Consider the following 18,539-nt stretch of genomic DNA (forward strand, 5'->3'; position numbering starts at 1 on the left):
GTTCTCCCTTTTTTTGTCTATCTTCCCAGTGTTGAATGTATGGTAGGAATTCAATCAGAGGTCTTTAAATGAATGTAGATGATTTTCCAACCCCTCAAGCAACAAAACGGAGATTCATGTGGTAGAATAAATCATCATATTTTATTATTTCTTGTGAACAAGATATTTTCCAAAAGATGGCATTGTAAGTATTAATATTAGAATTAGTGGAAATAATGAGTAGAGATCAGTTTTATTAAAGTGATAATTTCTTGGAAATGTATGTTTTCAGGTCATTGAAAATTATAAGCAATTTGTTTTGGAGAAATATAAATTTGCCTTGAAGTTTTGAGGAGCTCTCTTACCCGAGAGTGACTTAATGTAGATGAATAAAATATATTGCTCTAGTTGAATTGAAAATAGGTACATCTCTTCTATGGAATTCTAATAATCTTCTTATTAACTTTTTAAAAAATTTGCATATAGTACAATCTTCACAGTTCTTTTGAACTTGCTACCTTCTGAAAATTCAGTTATCTCAATAACTTTCAAAGTCTTAAGTATAATGATTTTATAAAGCCTCTTCTTTCAATGTGTTTCCTCAAGCCTCCCTTTTAAATGTTTTCTTTTAAAATAGTTGTCTATGGACTATTTTACAGTGCAGGACTTCATTTGTGTATGCTGGTTGTCTCAAGCCATTCTGCACAATGGTGGTCATACAATAAGTGGAGGTAAGAGTGACAGGCAGTATTGGCATGGACCACTAGTTATGGTGACGCTCAGGCCCTAAAACATGCAAGAGAGAACCAGCAATTACTTATCTCTCAAGCTGGGTAAAAGCTACAGAAACACATACTGGATGGAAACAACAACCAAATCAGTACAGCTTAGTTGACTGCTGTGGTGTTTAATTAGCTCTATTTTAAGACTTTTCTACACTTAGCCCTCTTCCCTACTCAAGGTGCAGCAAATTACTTTGATGTTTATAATGCATGTATGGATCTTATTTTGGCTGTGTCTGTATTACAGTCAATGGTCTAGAGTATCAAGGCCACCGCCAGCACACTGGCATGTTCCAGCTCTCCATCCTCTTTCTTGCCCTGTTAACTGCTAGAGAACTCAGATTACCCATGGCAGCACCCAGATTCATGACTTACTTATCTTCATATGTTGCCTCTGAAGTCTTTTCTAAAGCCTGATGTTTTTCTGTTTGAAGCTCAGAAGACAATGATTTAATAAAATATTAGCAGATAATTTCCAATGGTTATTTCAACAGATTTAAATCCCCCACCACCACATAGGTAAGTCAAAGTCACAGTACACAAAAGTTAAGCATGTCTCCATCACCACTTCATCTGAGGATTTCATTTCTGTAGCTGGGGGAACTACCCAGCCCAAAGTCCTGGCACACATGGGAGGGAAAATATCTGTTTCAGAGTTCTCTGAAGTCAGTATTCATCATGAAATGGGTATTCAGGATGGTCAGACCACCTGCCAAAACAATTCCCCCAAAGGGAAAAAGTTCACTTCAAACATTGCACAGCTGTATGTGTTACTAGCATCCTTTGATAATTTCACTGACCATTCCCTCTTTCTCTTTCTTACTCACTCCACCTCTGTTTTTCACTGACTCTCTTCCTCTGTTTTCTCTCAAGCCAGCCCCTTTTACTGAAGCTCTGGACAGCACCGTGTGTGTGTGTGTGTGTGTGTGTGTGTAGGGAAAGGCTGATTGCCTCCACATTAACATTTTGCTTAGAACAAAAGCAAAAGAGGTGAGCAGTACCTGCCTGTTTTACATGCCTATTCACAATTCCTTCCCTCCTTCTTCTCTCTTGATATAAGCTGCCTCCCATGGTTACTTCTGTTGATAGCTGAATTTTCAACACTTTGAAGGTGTGTAAGGAATTTTGTTTGTGGGAAGTCAGACAAACAGGCGAAGCCAGAAGCTCCAAATCTTATAGGCAAACATTTGTCTTAAAACTCAAAGTTCTTCCCAACCTGGTGTTCTTTCTACTGCACTCTCATGCCTCTCTCCCAGGAATTGTTCTTGTTGACAAATGTGCGCTTATCTGTGCCCACTTTGATTTTTAAGAAAGAAAGAAATACGTTGTTTGAATATCTGTGCCGCTGTTGTATTAACATGCAAACACTATGACTTAATTCTTCTCAAAGTCTTTAGCCTACAATGCCTTTACCTAACCAATGGGAATGTCATAAATGCCAGAACTCTTTTAAGTAAAAAGGTAGGTTTGTAGGAAGTACCTAATTCAGAACATGCTGCCCACTGGCCTTTACCCTGTGCCTTCTGTGGACACAGTCCCAGTTCATAAGAAGGCTGTTGGCTGACATTTGACAATCCAACACCACTGGGCAGTCGTTGATTAATGATCCCCCAGAACTCACATGAGCAATTCCACGAAGCGGACATTTGTATTCAAGGCTTCAATGTCCTTCATTTCTTCTTCAGTGAGAGAAAAATCAAAGATCTGAAAAAAAAGAAATAAAAAGCAGACATTTACAATAGTAGAATATGGCTCATACTTGGGAACAGGAGTGGGGCCAGCAGCGGGACCCCTTGAAAGGTTTATGAACATTTCTGCAAATGTCTAAGAGGAGTTGGGCTAGTGTTGGGGGGCCACCCCACTCATGTGGGGCTGGAATTCTTTCTGCCCTTTGTCTCTGAGACAATCCAGCATGGACATCTTGCAAGAAATTTCAAATGCTCTGAAACAATATGTGTTCAGAACATCTCCTGAAATTCTAAAAGTGAAGAATTCTTATTATTTCTGTATAAGATGCTGAACTTTTGATTCTGGACTATGGCCTTTGTAAACTTTAAAAAAAAATATTGCTTAGTCTCTGAATTTGCTTATGTATTTTTTAAACTTTTAATTTTCTTTACTTTATCCTATTAATCTTTTCTCTCATCATTTTTAGTATTTCTTTTTCTGCCTTTTAATTCTAAATACATTTTCATTGTTTTGTTTTTTCTTAGCTTGTACAGCTTATACTCTGGTTTTGTAGTTGTCCTTTATTAACATTTTAGTAGTTTATTTTAGCTTATTTATATTTTTAACTCTTGGTTTATGTGTTTATAATTTATTTTCTCTTACTTTATTATTTTATATTTCTATCCCTTAACTTTCATTTTAGTATTTACACTTATAAATTTATATATATAAGTAATACATAAATACATGCTCTTTGTAAAGAAATGAAACACTACAGAAGTACATGGACACATATGGAGTGAAAAATGAAAGTTCTTCCTGATACTTACTACCCTAGTCCTATTCCTCTTCCCATATATTCCTTCCAAACATTCAGTACACTAAGAGCAAAATGCAAAAATTGTGTCATATTTTTATATTCTGCAACTTTATTTCATTTACGTACTATCTTATGGTGATCTTTTCTGTCAAAATATATAGACTGACTTTATCCATTTAACCACTGCATCCATAGTACAGTTGTAACACAGTTTATTTAGTCATTCCCCTGAGGATCGTTTGTAGCTGCTCTTTTCAGGGAATTCTTTCCTTTGATTATTTATTACCTAAGTATTGGAGTTTATGAGATTGTATAAGGAAATTAAAGTGTGCATAACATAAAAACAGTGATGAATGAACCAATCACTTATAAAATAAATCCTTACAAATTTCTTTTTTGCTTAACACATTTCCTGACCTAGTGGGGCTATTTGTCACATGACCTCACCTCCTTCAGCACAGGAATAAAGGTGTAGCCCAAGGGCAATCAAGGTATCTTGTTCACTGGACAGTGATTATTATGGGAGTAGCCAATGACCCACAAAGGGACAAGCAGGTATTGATAGAGACCCTGACAGAAGCCTTTATCTGTGATCATCTTTATTCAATATGAGGACTAGATTAACCTGGACTGTTTGTGCCACCATATGGAAAGACGGGGTAGGGAGAACTCAATCCTTTCATAAATCATTTGAATACCTGTGTCCAGTCATGACTGATCTATCCATGGACTTCCCAGTTTTGTAAGCCAAAAAATTGTGTCTCTTTTTCTTTGGTAAATTTGAGTTGCAGTCTTTCATGTGGTAGCAAAAAGCTCTGAAGATAAATTGTCTAATATCATGGATGTCTTCCCATGTCAGTACTTGTATTTTCACTTTATTATTTAAAAATGGGTATAAAAGTACACATACTGTGTAAATTCATTTATATTAAATTCTAGCAAATGCAAACTAAACTACAGGGATAGAAAGCAAATCAGTGCTGGCTTGTGGCTGTGGACCAGGAGGGATAGATTACAAAGGGGAATGAGGAAACTCTTGGAGGTGATGAATATGTTCTTTATCTTGATTATGGTGATGGTTTCATGGGTGTGTACATATGTCAAAAATTACCCAACTTGACACTTTAAATATTGTAAGTTCATTGCATTTCAATTATATCTCAATAAATTTCATTTAAAAAAGAAAAATAAAAATGGCTATATAATATTTCATTGCACAAATTAACATAATTTGTTTTATAAGATCCTATTGAAAATTGTTCCCAGTTTTTTTTAACTGATAAAGTATGCTGTAATAAACACCTATGTATGTGTGCACGAGCATGCAAATACATCTATAGGAAAAGATTGTTGGGTCGATGGATATGTATATTTGAATTTTGGTAGATATAGAAAAATGACATCCTTCTCCTTCAAATCTTAAACCAATTAATATTTCTAACATTTTATGAAAGTGCTTGTTTTCCCACATACTGTCAACATTCTGATTCTTTTCCTATCTGAAGGGATAAATATTATCTCATTTTTATCTTTATGAGTAAAACTAAAAAAAATCTTACTTTTGAAATTTAAATTATTAACTGATGGGTAACTGATTAACTTTACATGCTACTTTTCTATGGCTGCACTTACCTAGCAGTGTAGTCTCTGGAAGTATCACAGTAAACTAATCAGTCCATTGTCTGGGGGCCTCTTTCCTCTCACCCATAGGTCATAACGCTGACTGCAGATTACTTATAGAGGGAATAAAGGGGGTTCATGAAGTCTAAATGAGCCTCTTCAATAATTTCCCAATTTGTCCCCAACTTTTTCCAGAGCCATTAAGAAGGTGGAAAGTTGACTATTATAAATTTCAAATTTTATACCTTCTATTCCTGCTGTGCAGGCAGAGAAGTGCGTAGGTAGGGTCCAGAGTCAATAGGTAAGGAAACAGAAGAAATAAGGGAGCTAGATAACATACAAGGAGCAAAGCAATCCCCAAATTACTAGGAATTGTCTCAAATTCAGCTAACATTAAATCTAGATATGGGCAGAGTGGGTTGGGGAGCTGGTCTATAAAATAACATATGAAAGTATTGCAAGTTTCTTATTAATCTGGACAGAAAATTCCCATAAAAAAAACAACTACTTTTTACATTTCTAGAAGTGGTTCTCTTACTTGAAAGTTTTCTTTGATCCTTTCAGGGTTAAAGCTTTTAGGAATGACAACCACTCCTCGCTGGATGTTGAAGCGCAAAACAACTTGAGCTGCTGTCTTACTGTACTTTTTCCCCAGTGAGTTTAGAAGTGGATCCTCTAACAAAGGTGGGGGAGATACATTCACCCTTTAAAAAAAAAAAAGAATATGCATCATACTTAGCTCGAGTAATGAGAACCAGTGGTTAATCTATCATCACCCTCTGCCACCCCCCTCCTCACCCAATTCACATTTTAACCTATCCAGGACATTTTGAGGTCACCTGTAACCAACTTCTCTGAGTGCAGAGTACTCAATGACAATTTGCTCTTACTATGGGAAGATCAAGAGAGGCAAATTTATAGAGCTGCCTCTTCCAGAGGGTAAGTAATATTTCTTTGACAGGTTTTATAGAAAGAATAGGGTTGGAAGTAGGCATACAGGGAAAGGCAAGAAGGCTGAAATGGAAGAAACAGAGGTACAACTCTTGGGATCATCTCAGAGTAGAAAATTTTCTACTTAAGTTTGTGGAATACATCACAATAGAAGTGTTGTCATTGAATACAGAGATTTTAAAAATTCAAAAACTTCAGAATATGGCCGTAGAGACTCTTTGTCAAATAATAATCAAACTAAGATTTATTGAGCATTTTCTGTGTTTCAGGTACCATTAGGCATTTCACAGGTAGAGTATAACCAATTGTTACAAAATCTCAGTGAGGAAGGTTTTATTAGCTCTATTTTTGTGTGTGTGGAGAATGACTTGAAGAGACTTATGGTCACACAGCCGAACAGAGTCATTCCAATCAAGCAATTTACATTCACACTCTACACCAAAGGAAGTACTGGAGGAGACATACAGCATTACCTACCAGGTCGGATTCCTAGAGGTCCCCAAAGGGCTGTATGCAATAATGACAATATCATGTTGTTGGCAAAATTTCAAGAGCTTTGGCTGGGTGAAATATGGATGGCACTCAACCTATGTGTTGCATTGGAGAGAGAGTGGAACACAAAATTAAGGCTTTGTAGATGAATGCAATTTTACATAATTTTTTTAAAGTTCCTCAATAAAATCCATTGCAAAGTATTACGGATAGCTGGGCAAATCTTAAATATTTTTTTCTGATAAAGAAGGTTACATTGTTTATATATGGGTGATTATTAATTAAAACAAGATTAGTGAGGTCACCACCCATGGGTTAATTCTAAAATAACTGGGGAACAAATTCAATTTTTACAGCTATCAGAGTTTAAAACTTGAACCGAACAGACTCAGTTATTTATAGTAAATATTCTAGCAAATACTATTTTCCATAATAAACATACAGTCTCAAGGTTCAGATTACAGTCTTGCTAAGTGAAAGTGACAGGTTGCAGAAGCTCTGTGTCCCTAGCTATCAAACACCTAAGAATATTTTCACAAGAGATAGAGTGTGTACAGAACTATATGTAAAGATGTATTTTGTCTTGGTGGAGAGTTCTTTATACCACCAAATTTAGGCCTACTTTCCTGTTCTATGTCTTATTGACAAGATTCCTGCACTAAAAATACTTGTGTCAACAAAAGTTCTTAAAGTTTCTTAAACATTATGGTAGTTTTTGACCTACATGTTTTTTTTTCTTTTTAATTAAAATCAACCAAGGCTTAATTAAAATATTTTAATTGTATAATTATTATTTTCACTATCTGGAATACTTAATATTTAACAAGTCACATTTCTAGAAAGCACAAGAAAATGCTATTGATGAAGTGAAAAGGTAAAGTGGGGCCCTTAGACGTGGGTCTTTCTAATTTGATAACCTTTTTTTTCCATGTCAGTTTTTCCTGTTTCTTTTCTTTCCCCTGCCCCCTCATAATCTCGCTCCCTCCTTTTCCCTAAGACACTTCAATTACTTCCCCTACTTGGGAACATTTCTTAATTTTAAAAAGCGACACATAGACTAAAATAGGTTAGGAATCATAATGTCCATAGTATAGTAGTCCCTCAGTATCCACGGAGGATTGGTTCCAGGAACATCCCCTTCTCCCCCCATCTCCTGCAAATACTGAGGCCTGCAGGTGCTCAAGTCCATTCTATAAAATGTACAGTGGGCCCCCCGCGTTTGCACGTTCTGTATCCATGGATATAGAGGGCTGACTGTATTTCTTCCCCTTTCTACCCTTTCCCACTCCCAGCATTACTCTCCCTCTTCAGTCTCTTTTCCATTTTCCATCTTATTTATTATTGGTACACTAACCTTTCCAAACACATTTTTAATCATGTCACTCCATTGCTTAAAGACTAAATATGAATTTCTTAATTTCATGCCTACCTGCTTGTTCCAAACACATTTAATTTTCCCTACAGGGACTCCTTTTTTTTGTAAACAAAGTTTATTCTAGGAAGAGCAACTTGATAGATAAAACCATTTTAGAATTTACATATGTGTACTGTTCATTGTTTCTAAGAACAGTTTAGAGCTTTAGCTTTTTAAATTTACATAGTTATCAAAGGAATAAAGCCAACCACAAAATAAGAATCAACAGAATGCGGTAATGCGATCATAAAGGACAAATGTGCTTACACATTTCAAGAAATCAGTCATCTAAGCTATAAATAATAAGTAGTTCATTTGTGTCTTTTTTTAAGATTCAACATATAAGCGATATCATATTGCATTTTTCTTTTTCTTTCTGGCTTACTTCACTTAGAATGACGATCTCCAGGTCCATCCATGTTGATGCAAATGGCATTATTTTATTCTTTTTTATGGCTGAGGAGTATTCCATTGTATAAATATATCACAACTTCTTTATCCAGTCATCTGTTGATGGACGTTTGAGTTGTTTCCATGTCTTGCCTATTATAAATAGTGCTGCTATGAACACTGGGGTGCATGTGTCTTTCTGAATTATATTTTCCTCTGGGAATATGCCCAGGAGTGAGATTGATGGATCATATGGTAAGTCTATTTTTAGTTTTTTGAGAACCTCCGTACTGTTCTCGATAGTGGCTGCACCAATTTACATTTCCACCAACAGTGTAGAAGGGTTCCCTTTTCTCCACACCCTCTCCAGCATTTATCCTTTGTAGACTTTTTAATGATGGCCATTCTGGCTGGTGTGAGGTGATATCTCATTGTAGCTTTAATTTGCATTTCTCTAACAATTAGTGATGTTGAGCATCTTTCCATGTACTTGTTGGCCATCTGTCTGTCTTCTTTGAAAAGATATCTACTTAGGTCTTCTGCCCATTTTTTGGTTGAGTTTCTTTTTTTTTTTTCTTGATATTAAGGTGTATGAGCTGTTTGTATATTTTGGAAATTAGTCCCTTGTCAGTCACATCATTTGCAAATATTTTCAGGGACTCCTTTCTAATCAGGTTGCAGTGCTGTTACCTGTCTCTGGCCTATTAAATATGTATATATACATGTGTATATATCTGTATGTATGTATATACTTGTGTATATGTGTATTTGTATATGTAGTGAACATTTTTATAATCTACTTTTTGAAAAAAAGATTTTATATGGTTTATAGGAAAAGGTATACATAATAAGGCTAATACAATTTAAAAAACAGAACAAACAGGCATGTGAATATCCATTCTGTGACTGAACAAATTTGGGAGTTTAAAGAAAGTTGCATTGGGCAACATATTAGAAACATGTATTCAATAAAAACTTTTGAATTAACATAAACTCAAATATATAATATAATGAATACAATAGAAATCTTTGCATAAACAGTTTTTAGATTTAAAAAAAGACTTTAGGGCATATCACTAAAGGAGCATTCAGTGAAGGAAATTTCAATGGGGAGGGGAAGGAAGTGGGGGTGGGGGTGAGAGTGAATAAGCTAATATGATCCAAGTGCCTATGACCTCAGAGAACCACATTCCTTGTCTTCAGAGAATTTATCTCAGCTTCTAACTACAAATAACTTTCATGATTTTTGATTAATGTCTGATCCAGGAGAGCAAGGACTGCATTTATCTTTGGTCATTTTTGCATGCCTAGAACCTAGCAAAGTGCCTGGCATAAGGCAAGGCTTGATGACTATTTGTTGAATGAGTGAAAACAATAATTATGCAGAGAGAACAGAGCCAGAATCTTAGGAAATCACTTTTGATGCTGCAAACTATTGCAGGCTGGGCTTCATAAGGGCTGCAGCCAGTGGGGACATTTCAGGTTGGGACCAAATGCTAGTTTAAGGTAGAGGAGTGGTGATGGTTTCTGATGTTACAGGGCCTTGATGTCATCCTTATTTCCAAAGAAAAGTGTATCTAAGCACACTTGCCTTTCTTCTTTGCTAGGGACTGGGTAGAGCCTTTTGTAAATGGGCCAGTGGAGCTGTGCTCTTTACTTTTTTTGTTTGCTATATAAAACTGATGTAACTTGTCAGTGTCTTGGTGTGTCTGGGACTTTCACAACACTCTTTGGTAATGCTGTAGTTTTAGATATCAGAATCTCACAGGGTGAAGTTCAGAAGCTGGACAGAACCCATGAAGGAAAATAACAAAAGTCCTTTCATAAATTAACCCCAACCCCTTCTGTCTTTCCATGAAAAACTGTTAAATTTTAATTTCACTAATGAAATCCCTCAACAAATATTTACTGATTCTTGTGTCAGGATACCTGTGACTTAGGCATAGTGAAGAAGATCAGGAAAAACTGAAGAATTTGGGAACTTCCCTTATTCCTTCTCTTCTTCCTTTCCCTCCCTCCCTCCTTTCTCCCCTTCAGTCCTTAATTCATAAAGTTAGGTGTTGGAACTTGGCGTGAGATTAAATGGCTTGAGGAGATCCACAGTGTTCTTGAAATTAGGCTGGGAGAGCACTGGGGGAAACTAGGAAGGCTTTCAGACAAAGCCAGGAGTGGAGCCTGGAGGCATGTTTCTTCAGATGAACATCGTAGAGGGTAGTTAGGAATCCTGGGATGCTCAGGCTCTGAGAATGAGTATAGAGTGAGGTTATATTGTATGTGAATTTGTTCATGAAGCCAGTGAAAAATACAATTTGTAAATCTTATGTTAGATTTAGTCTAATGGGAAAATTAGTTTTTAAATATGTGAATTTTGAGTTATGCAAGGACTTCATATATGTATCCCTTGCACATAAAATATGTCCACTCTGTATAATGCACACAATGTGCTCATCATATTCCTGGGTTAAAAGCTGCTCATTTTTTATCTCTGGAGTAGGTACGCATGTACCTACGGCACAGAGTAGTGGCTGGCTGCCAGGAGACCCACACTTTGATCTGTGCCATGGCTAGAGTTTTGATGTATTCTGCTTTCAAACACCACAGAACACGTGAATAGGCTCAGGCTATGATCCTCCAACACGCCTTGTTTCTCTTTCAGGGTATGTTTATGAAGCTGATCGATATTCTTGCGTCAACAGATCAGAGTATTTACTCCTTGGCATGAGGGAACACATGGTCATATTTTTACTCTGTTTTTCATTCTCAGGTCAAAAACTCCATCTCAACTGGATTAAAACAAACTGTAGTGTATATATATACAATGGAATACTACTCAGCCACAAAAAGAATAAAATAATACCATTTGCAGCAACATGGATGGACCTGAAGATTGTCATACTAAGTGAAGTTAAGTCAGAAAGAGAAAGAAAAATACCATATGATATCACTTATATGTGGAATTTAAAAAAATGACACAAATGAACTTATTTATAAAACAGACAGACTCACAGACATAGAAAACAAACTTATGGTTACCAGGGGGGAATGGGAGTGGGATAAATTGGGAGTTTGGGATTTGCAGATACTAACTACTATATATAAAGTAGATAAATAATAAGGTCCTACTATATAGCACAGGGAAAAATATTTAATACCTTATAATAGCTTATAATGAAAAATAATATAAAAAGGAATATATATGTACAACTGAAGTACTATGCTGTACACCAGAAATTAACACATTATAAATTGACTACACTTCAATTTTTAAAAATCACCATCTGTTGCTGTACATTTGTAAGGAACCAGTTTGTCATTTCAACATTTTTATAACAAAATATTGTTCTTAGGTGTGCAGGAAGGAGATGTTAAGAGATATGCTGGTGAGAGATACTTAAGAATCCCTATACTTAGGAATAAAGGGATGGATTGAGATCAATTAGGAAGGCAAAGGTTGTTGTGCTCTGTTCCTGAGCGCATATGATATATTGCTAGCTGAGGTGTCAATTCGGAAGCTGTGTGTCTAATAGAGCAACACTTCTGTTTTAGCTGTGGGCTGTTGTCATGATGTAGGTAATAATTCATTTCTTCTGTTATAAACTTGTATCAGACTCTTTTGACTTTCTAAAAACAATGAATTCAACAAACAAGTCCACCATAATCCCAATATGTGAATATTTACCAGATCCAAGAGCATTTTTTAGTGTAGCCTCTTAATGTTTTATGAAGTAGGGGGAAGAGGGTATCACAATCCCTATCTAACAAGGTAGAGAATAGTATTTTGTTGTGATTATAAAAGTAATATAAGCTTGCTGCAGAAGACTTGAAAAATACAGTAAAGCATAAAGAAGAAAACAGAATTTACTTGTAAAATTCACAGCCAGACATAAACACAGTATTTTGATTTATTTCTTTCCAATATTTGCACTTTTTAAATAATGTAATCACTTCCATGCTATATTACCTTTTGTATCCTGGCCATTCCATTTAATATCCTGGCCATTTCTCTTTTCCTCAAAAGTGATTCAAGAACATCTTTTGTTAAGATTTCACATACTATGAATGTTTTAAAGTTTATTTAAACACTTTCCTAATTTTTCATATTTATGTTACCCCCCCCCTTTTTTGCCATTATAAACAGCACTGTGACAAACACACACATGGGCATTCTGATTTTTTTCACAAGGATAGATTCCTAAAAATAGAAGATTGAACATTTTTTAAGACTCTTAATACTTATTGCAAAATTGCTTTTCAGTAAGGTTGAACCAATCTGCATTTGCCAGCACTCCACCACTTGCTTTCATAAAACATTATACTAAAAAATAAAACAAAAGCTTTGCTAATTTGATACACAATACAAAGTTACACTTAAATTTCATAATTACTAGTGCAGCTGAACATTCTTCATGTTTACCAACCTTGCAATTTATCTCCTGTGAATTTCTGCTCATTTCTTTTTCCCATTTTTCTGTTGAACCTTAGTATTTTTTCTCATTGATTTTTATTAGGCTTTTAATTAATAAGGATATGATCCCCCTTTTCTGTTATATTTTTAAAATATATAATTCTCTATTTTTGTTCGCTCTTTGTTTCTAATATTTTTAGGGTTTAACATTCTTACACCATTACATGCGTTGGTTTTCTTTGTAATTTTCCCATGGCTTCCTTTTCTATCCACAGCTCAAGAAAACTAAAATTTTTCTGTAGTGTTCACAAATAATTTCCTGTTTTTTCTTGAACTCCTGATTAAAAGGACATTTTGGAGTATGACATGAGGCAAAGGTCTATATTTGACTATCAATTTTCCCCACACTATTTACTGAAAAATCAAACCCTTTGTCATTAGTTTGTGCCATTTTATTTTACATTAAGTTTTTATTTTACTTGGGGCTATTTCTAAGACATTTCTTATTTTCTATTTTTTTGTATGTTGGTTCTTGTACTAATTTTGCATTATTTTAAATACTCTGTGTGTGTCAATATCTGGTAAGTTTTGTTCCCGCTCATTATTTTTCTTCAAAAATTTTTGGGGGTTACTTTTGCCTGGATTTGAACTTTCAATTCTTTTTTCTTAAGAGACATAAATTGACTTGCCCAGGGTCTAATGGTAAGATATACGTAGAGTGACCGCAAGACTTTCTGACTCCTAGTACAGGTTTCTTTCTGTTAAGTAATGGATTATCCCACACTCCCCAAACCTCCACTTCCCCTCACCTCCCTCCCCTGCTCAAGCTGTACCTGGTTGCTGACTGGCTTATACTTCAGTCCTGGTTTGTGCAGGATGAGCTCCAGCTGCCTGCGGTTAAAATTGGATACTCCAAGGGATTTCACCAAACCAGCATCTTTGCAAGCTTCCAAAGCCTGTAGCATAAAAGCCAACAGGTCAAGAAAGCAGCCTCCAAATAAGCAAGAATAAATACTTATGGGGGGACTATAAATTCTTTAAAAATGAAAGTCCCTGGGTATAGGCTCCATGAAGTGAAAAAAGGTGCAGGAGAAAGGCAAGAATTCTGTAATTGAGTGATTTGGGGAAATATCGTATTGTATCTTCCCTTTGTATTTTCGTAATGTATACCAACACAGTAATGATCTTATTTCTTAAAATATGTGGAGGTTTTCTTTATGGCATGATACCTGAAAATTCTTATAAATGTCTGGTATGTGTAGAAAATATATATTCTCCTATTTTTGGATACAAATCTTTCTGTTTTTCTCATTCATACATATGTGTATGTATATACACATATACACACATTATATAGAAGATTAGGTCAAGCTTTTCCTGGCTTTTCAATAATTTAAAGGAATATGTCAGAAATCTCCCATTATATAGTGATTTCATCAGTGTCTTTCTCTAGTCTATCAATTTTTGCTTTATATATTTTGAAGATATTTTATTTGGTATATATGTGTTTAAAACTGGTATATCTTCTTAGTAAATTAAGTAAATCTTTGTCATTATGTTTTTTGCACTTCCCTTTACATTTTAGAGTTAGCTTTTCAATTTCTTTTGGGATTTTGATTGGGATTACATCGACTCTATCCATGAATCTGGAGAGAATTAACAACTTATCTGTATTCAGTCTTTCCATCAAAGAACATGATATAGCTCTCCATTTATTTAGATTAAAAAAAATTCTCTCAGCGGAATATTGTAGTTTTTGCTATATAAGTCTTGCACATATTTTATTAAATTTATCTCTAAATATTTAATACTGTTTTTAAAAAATTCAACTTCTAATTATGTATTGCTAGTAAATAGATTATATATAGATACGGATTTTGTTATTTCTTCTATATCTTATGGGTTATTTACATATATGTTTCTTAGTCTTCAAATATTTAATGATTTTTCAGATAAGTTTTTGTTATTAACTTCAAATTTAATTTCAATTTCATTAGATAGCCTGCTTTGCATAAAGAATATTTTAAATGTATTGAGATTTGTTTTGTATCTCAGAAAATGAACTATTTTGTGAATTGTTCTATATGTACTTAAAAATAGCATTCTGTTATATTTTGGCAAAGTATTCTATAAATATCAATTAGGTCAAGTTGTTTGATAATGTTTAAATCTATATTGTACAGATTTTCTGTCTACTTATTATCTCAATCATTGAGAGAGAGATTTTGAAATCTCTGACTATAATTGTGGATTATTCTTTTCTCTTTTCAGTTCTCTTAGTTTTGGTTCATGTATTTTGGAGTTCTGTTATTAGATGCATAGCTGTTGAGGATTGACCCCTTTATTATAAAACAAACTTTATCTCTGATAATACTCTCTGCTCTGAAGTTTTTGTTGATACTAAAATAACTACTCCAGCTTTCTTCTGACCACTATCAGCCTAGTACATCTTATTCTAGCCTTTTACTTTTTAAAAATCTTTTACTTTCAACCTATTTGTGTCTTATTATTTAAAATGAGTTTCTTGTATATAAAATATAGTGGGGTTTTGCTTTTTATCCATTCTGACAACCTCTGCATTTTGACTGGGTTGTTTAGACTATTTACATACACTGTGATTATTGATGCCAATGAATTTAAATGTCCCACCTTGCTATTTATTTTCTATTTTCCCCGTCTATTCATTTTCCCCCTTTTCTTACTTTCCTGCCTTTCCCTGGATTAATTATTTTTTATTATTTCATTTTGTCTTCTTTATTGGCTTGTTTACTATACTCTGGAAGTTTTAATTTTCTTTTTATGTTGATATTTTGAAGTTTCACTATAAAGCACCTAAGTATGGGTTTCTTTATTGGTAATCCACACCTTTTCAATATTTCGGGGATTTTTTCCCTTCAATTATTGCCTCTTTTTCTTATTTCTTCTTACTTTTTTTCTAAGACTCCTGTTGTATGGATACTGGAAATTCTAATTTTATCATTTATATCTCTCAGCTTTTCATATTTTAACTTTTAAGTTTTTTTGATGGAAGTACTGGGGATTGCACCCAGGACCTGGTGCATGGTAGGCATGCACTCTACCACTGAGCTATTCCCCACCCACATATTTCATATTTAAAAATTTTTTCTTGTCCTTTCCTTCTTATTGGAAGACTTCCTCAATCTGATCTTTCAAGCTTAAATTTTTTTCCTTATCTGTATCCATTCTATTTTTATCCCATCTATTGCATTTTTTATTTTTCCTAATTATTATTTTTGCCTGCTTTTAAAACTGTTTTCTTGTTTTTATTTCATATTGCTAATATATATTTTTTAACTTCCTTTAATATATTAATTAGCTAATTAAAAAGTTCTTCAGCCTCTGTTCTGTTTATGCTGGGATGGGTAATTGAGATATGTTGTTTCTTTGTGAGATAAATGCCTTGTTATTTTGGGCTCTGAACTCATTTTCTCCCAAGCATATTGGCTATACTGTCAGGCAGTCCCAGTCAGCTCCAGTGAGGTCAGGAGTGAGTTTATGGTCTTTCAAGTAGAGAGCGCCAGGCACCAGAAAACCCAGTTAGTGCCTCCTCACCCTCAAAACAATCCACAGTTCAGATTTTCAGCTGTTACCTATATGGGGGGAATTCTATTAGAAAGAGATAATCATTAGAGTATAATTTCCAGCTTTTGGAGTTTGGATTGGGAGAGGCAAGGGAACTACTGCCAGAGCTCAGGTAGTAACTTATGTTTTTCCCAACTTCTCGTAAGTGCAGGATTTTAGTTTCCTAAAAGACATCTGAACATGAGTCCCAAGTGTGGAGCAGACAGTATCTGTACCAAGGCTACAATAGGAGAATAGAAAGAGTATAAAGAACTTCAACAGTTCCTCTCCTATATTATCATCTTACTGGTTCCTGGGCTGCCTTCTACTTTAGGTGAAAGCTACCATATTACCTCATAAACCAGTTCAAAATATCTATTAACACCCCCTACCCCCAACTATGAATCTATAAGGGTTTTCTCATGATTTTCCCCTAATTTCCCACTCTGTGATCTTGGGGAAGGAGCCCATAGTTTGTTCAGAAGTGGAACCAGAATTATTTTTCTGTTTTTTTGTGTATTATTTTGTCTTAAGTTTGTTTCTTTTAGACATATTATTGATTTTTTAAAATTTGATTTGAGAAACTTTAAAAATTTGTGAGTTTGTCTCATTTACATATTTTTATTTACTGTTACAGTAGAACTTATTTCCTTTACTTTCTTTTTCCTCCCACACCTCTCTCTTATCTTTGGCATTCTTCTCTTCCATCAAAACAAAATCAAACATTTCTCAGCACCCAGAAGATGGATATTTTATACATCTTTGCTCATGGTTAGAAATACCTGTTTTGACTATTATTTTTCATTGGGAGTAAAGGTTGGAATTCTCCATAAATCGAACAAGAACAATCAGATCACAATTTTTAAACGTAGTGTTTTAAGATAAGAGGCCCACTTGAACTTACCTCCCAAGTGGCACATAGATCTGACTTGCTATATAACCATTTGCCATTTTCATCTTTAGGAAAGATCTCATCTCCAGGCTGCAAAAAAAAAAACAAAACAAAAAACCCCAAACAAACAAACAAACAAACCAAAAAACAAGTGTAATTCATTTTATTTATATCCAGGGATTGAAATGATGGAATTTCAGTGTCAATATTCCAATATACCCTGGCCCTGGGGAAACAATTCAAGATAGATAGATACAGAGAGAGAGAGAGGGAGGGAGAGAGAGGAATAGATTTTTTTTCCTCCTCTATGGAACTACCCAGAAATACATTTGTCCAACATATATAACATATCAGTCTCATTACCTCATTATTCCTTTACTTATTAATAGATTATTGTTGTTGTTAAGCCATGAAGTTTTCTTTTGATGACAAGATTACTCATTTTAAAAAGTGAAAGTTGAGAATTAGGACTTTTAGACTCAGTGTTTTTATAGTCTATCCTTACCAAAGTTGAGAACAGCAAGTTTCTTACTCTTATAATAAACTAAAAGTCACCACTAAGGGTGAGAGGAGGAAATTCTTCAGCTAAGAAAAGTATAGCTGATGCAGTGAATGCTCCCTAAGTATAAGGGAAATGTACAGCATGTTACTTCTCAGATCTGGCTAACTGTCTCTGGTTCTTTTCTTTTCTTTTTGGGCCTTTTCTACTTCACACACTAAGTGTCAAACCTCCTTCTCTAACTTTTGGGTGATACTTTCTCAATGACTACTGACTATGGTATGGAATACTCTTTCAGATTTCTCCTTTTTTGCTACATTTAAAAATGGGACACATCTCTTATGGACTTGGAAATGGGATGGAGAGAAATAAAAGATGATTCTTAGGTTCCTTGGGTGGATGGTGGTGATCATTTCCTGAGGTTGGTCAAGGAATTGAGAGTTTTGTATTGGATATTTTGAGTTTGAAATGACCATTAGACAGTCAAGCGGATATTTAAGATGAACAGAGACGTCTCAGAGAGTGGCTAAGAGAGAAGTCATGGATGAAGATAAAATGTGAGAGTCCTTGGCATATAAAATGGCATTGAACCCACGCAACTAGATGAAATCACCTAGACAGAGAGTGTGGCTCAGTAAGATAAGAATACTGAGGCCAGAGTGCTGGGCATAACATGGAATTTGGCAGAGAAGAAGCTGCCACAGAATCAAGAGAGGGTAAGATCACGGAATTCACAAGATGGGAATGTTTAAAGAAGGAGGTAGTAGTTAACTGTGCTGAAAGAGATCAAGCAATATGAGGACAATGTGTCTACTGGATTTGGTTGGCAGCATAGAAATTTTTGCAGACCTTGATAATAGGATTATTGTTGTTGTTGAAAATCAAGCAACTGGACAAAATCCACTATATTCTTTAACTTTTCCCCTAATTTTTCCCTCTGCCATCTTACCTACATGAAACTTTCACCTAGTGATACACTTTCTCTATGCCCTTTTTGGCAGAGATAATTTCATCTTAATCTTCTCCTGTTTCACTGAGAGCAGGA

General features: G+C 34.8%; 1 protein-coding gene across 1 annotated transcript in view; it reads right to left on the bottom strand.

The window, feature by feature from the left end:
- Positions 1-119: 119 nt before the first annotated feature.
- Positions 120-18,539, bottom strand: part of AKR1D1 (aldo-keto reductase family 1 member D1) — a 33,849-nt gene continuing 15,429 nt past the window's right edge. Inside the window, exons 4-9 of the mRNA XM_010947490.3 lie at positions 17,008-17,085; positions 13,355-13,477; positions 6,298-6,407; positions 5,408-5,573; positions 2,383-2,465; positions 120-1,470 (exon numbers count right to left, since the gene is read on the bottom strand). Coding sequence (XP_010945792.2) covers positions 1,428-1,470; positions 2,383-2,465; positions 5,408-5,573; positions 6,298-6,407; positions 13,355-13,477; positions 17,008-17,085 — 603 coding nt within the window. The 3' untranslated portion in view covers positions 120-1,427. The remainder of the gene's footprint in view (positions 1,471-2,382; positions 2,466-5,407; positions 5,574-6,297; positions 6,408-13,354; positions 13,478-17,007; positions 17,086-18,539) is intronic.

This window comes from Camelus bactrianus, chromosome 7 (assembly GCF_048773025.1).
Source record: "Camelus bactrianus isolate YW-2024 breed Bactrian camel chromosome 7, ASM4877302v1, whole genome shotgun sequence".
NCBI lineage: Eukaryota > Metazoa > Chordata > Mammalia > Artiodactyla > Camelidae > Camelus > Camelus bactrianus.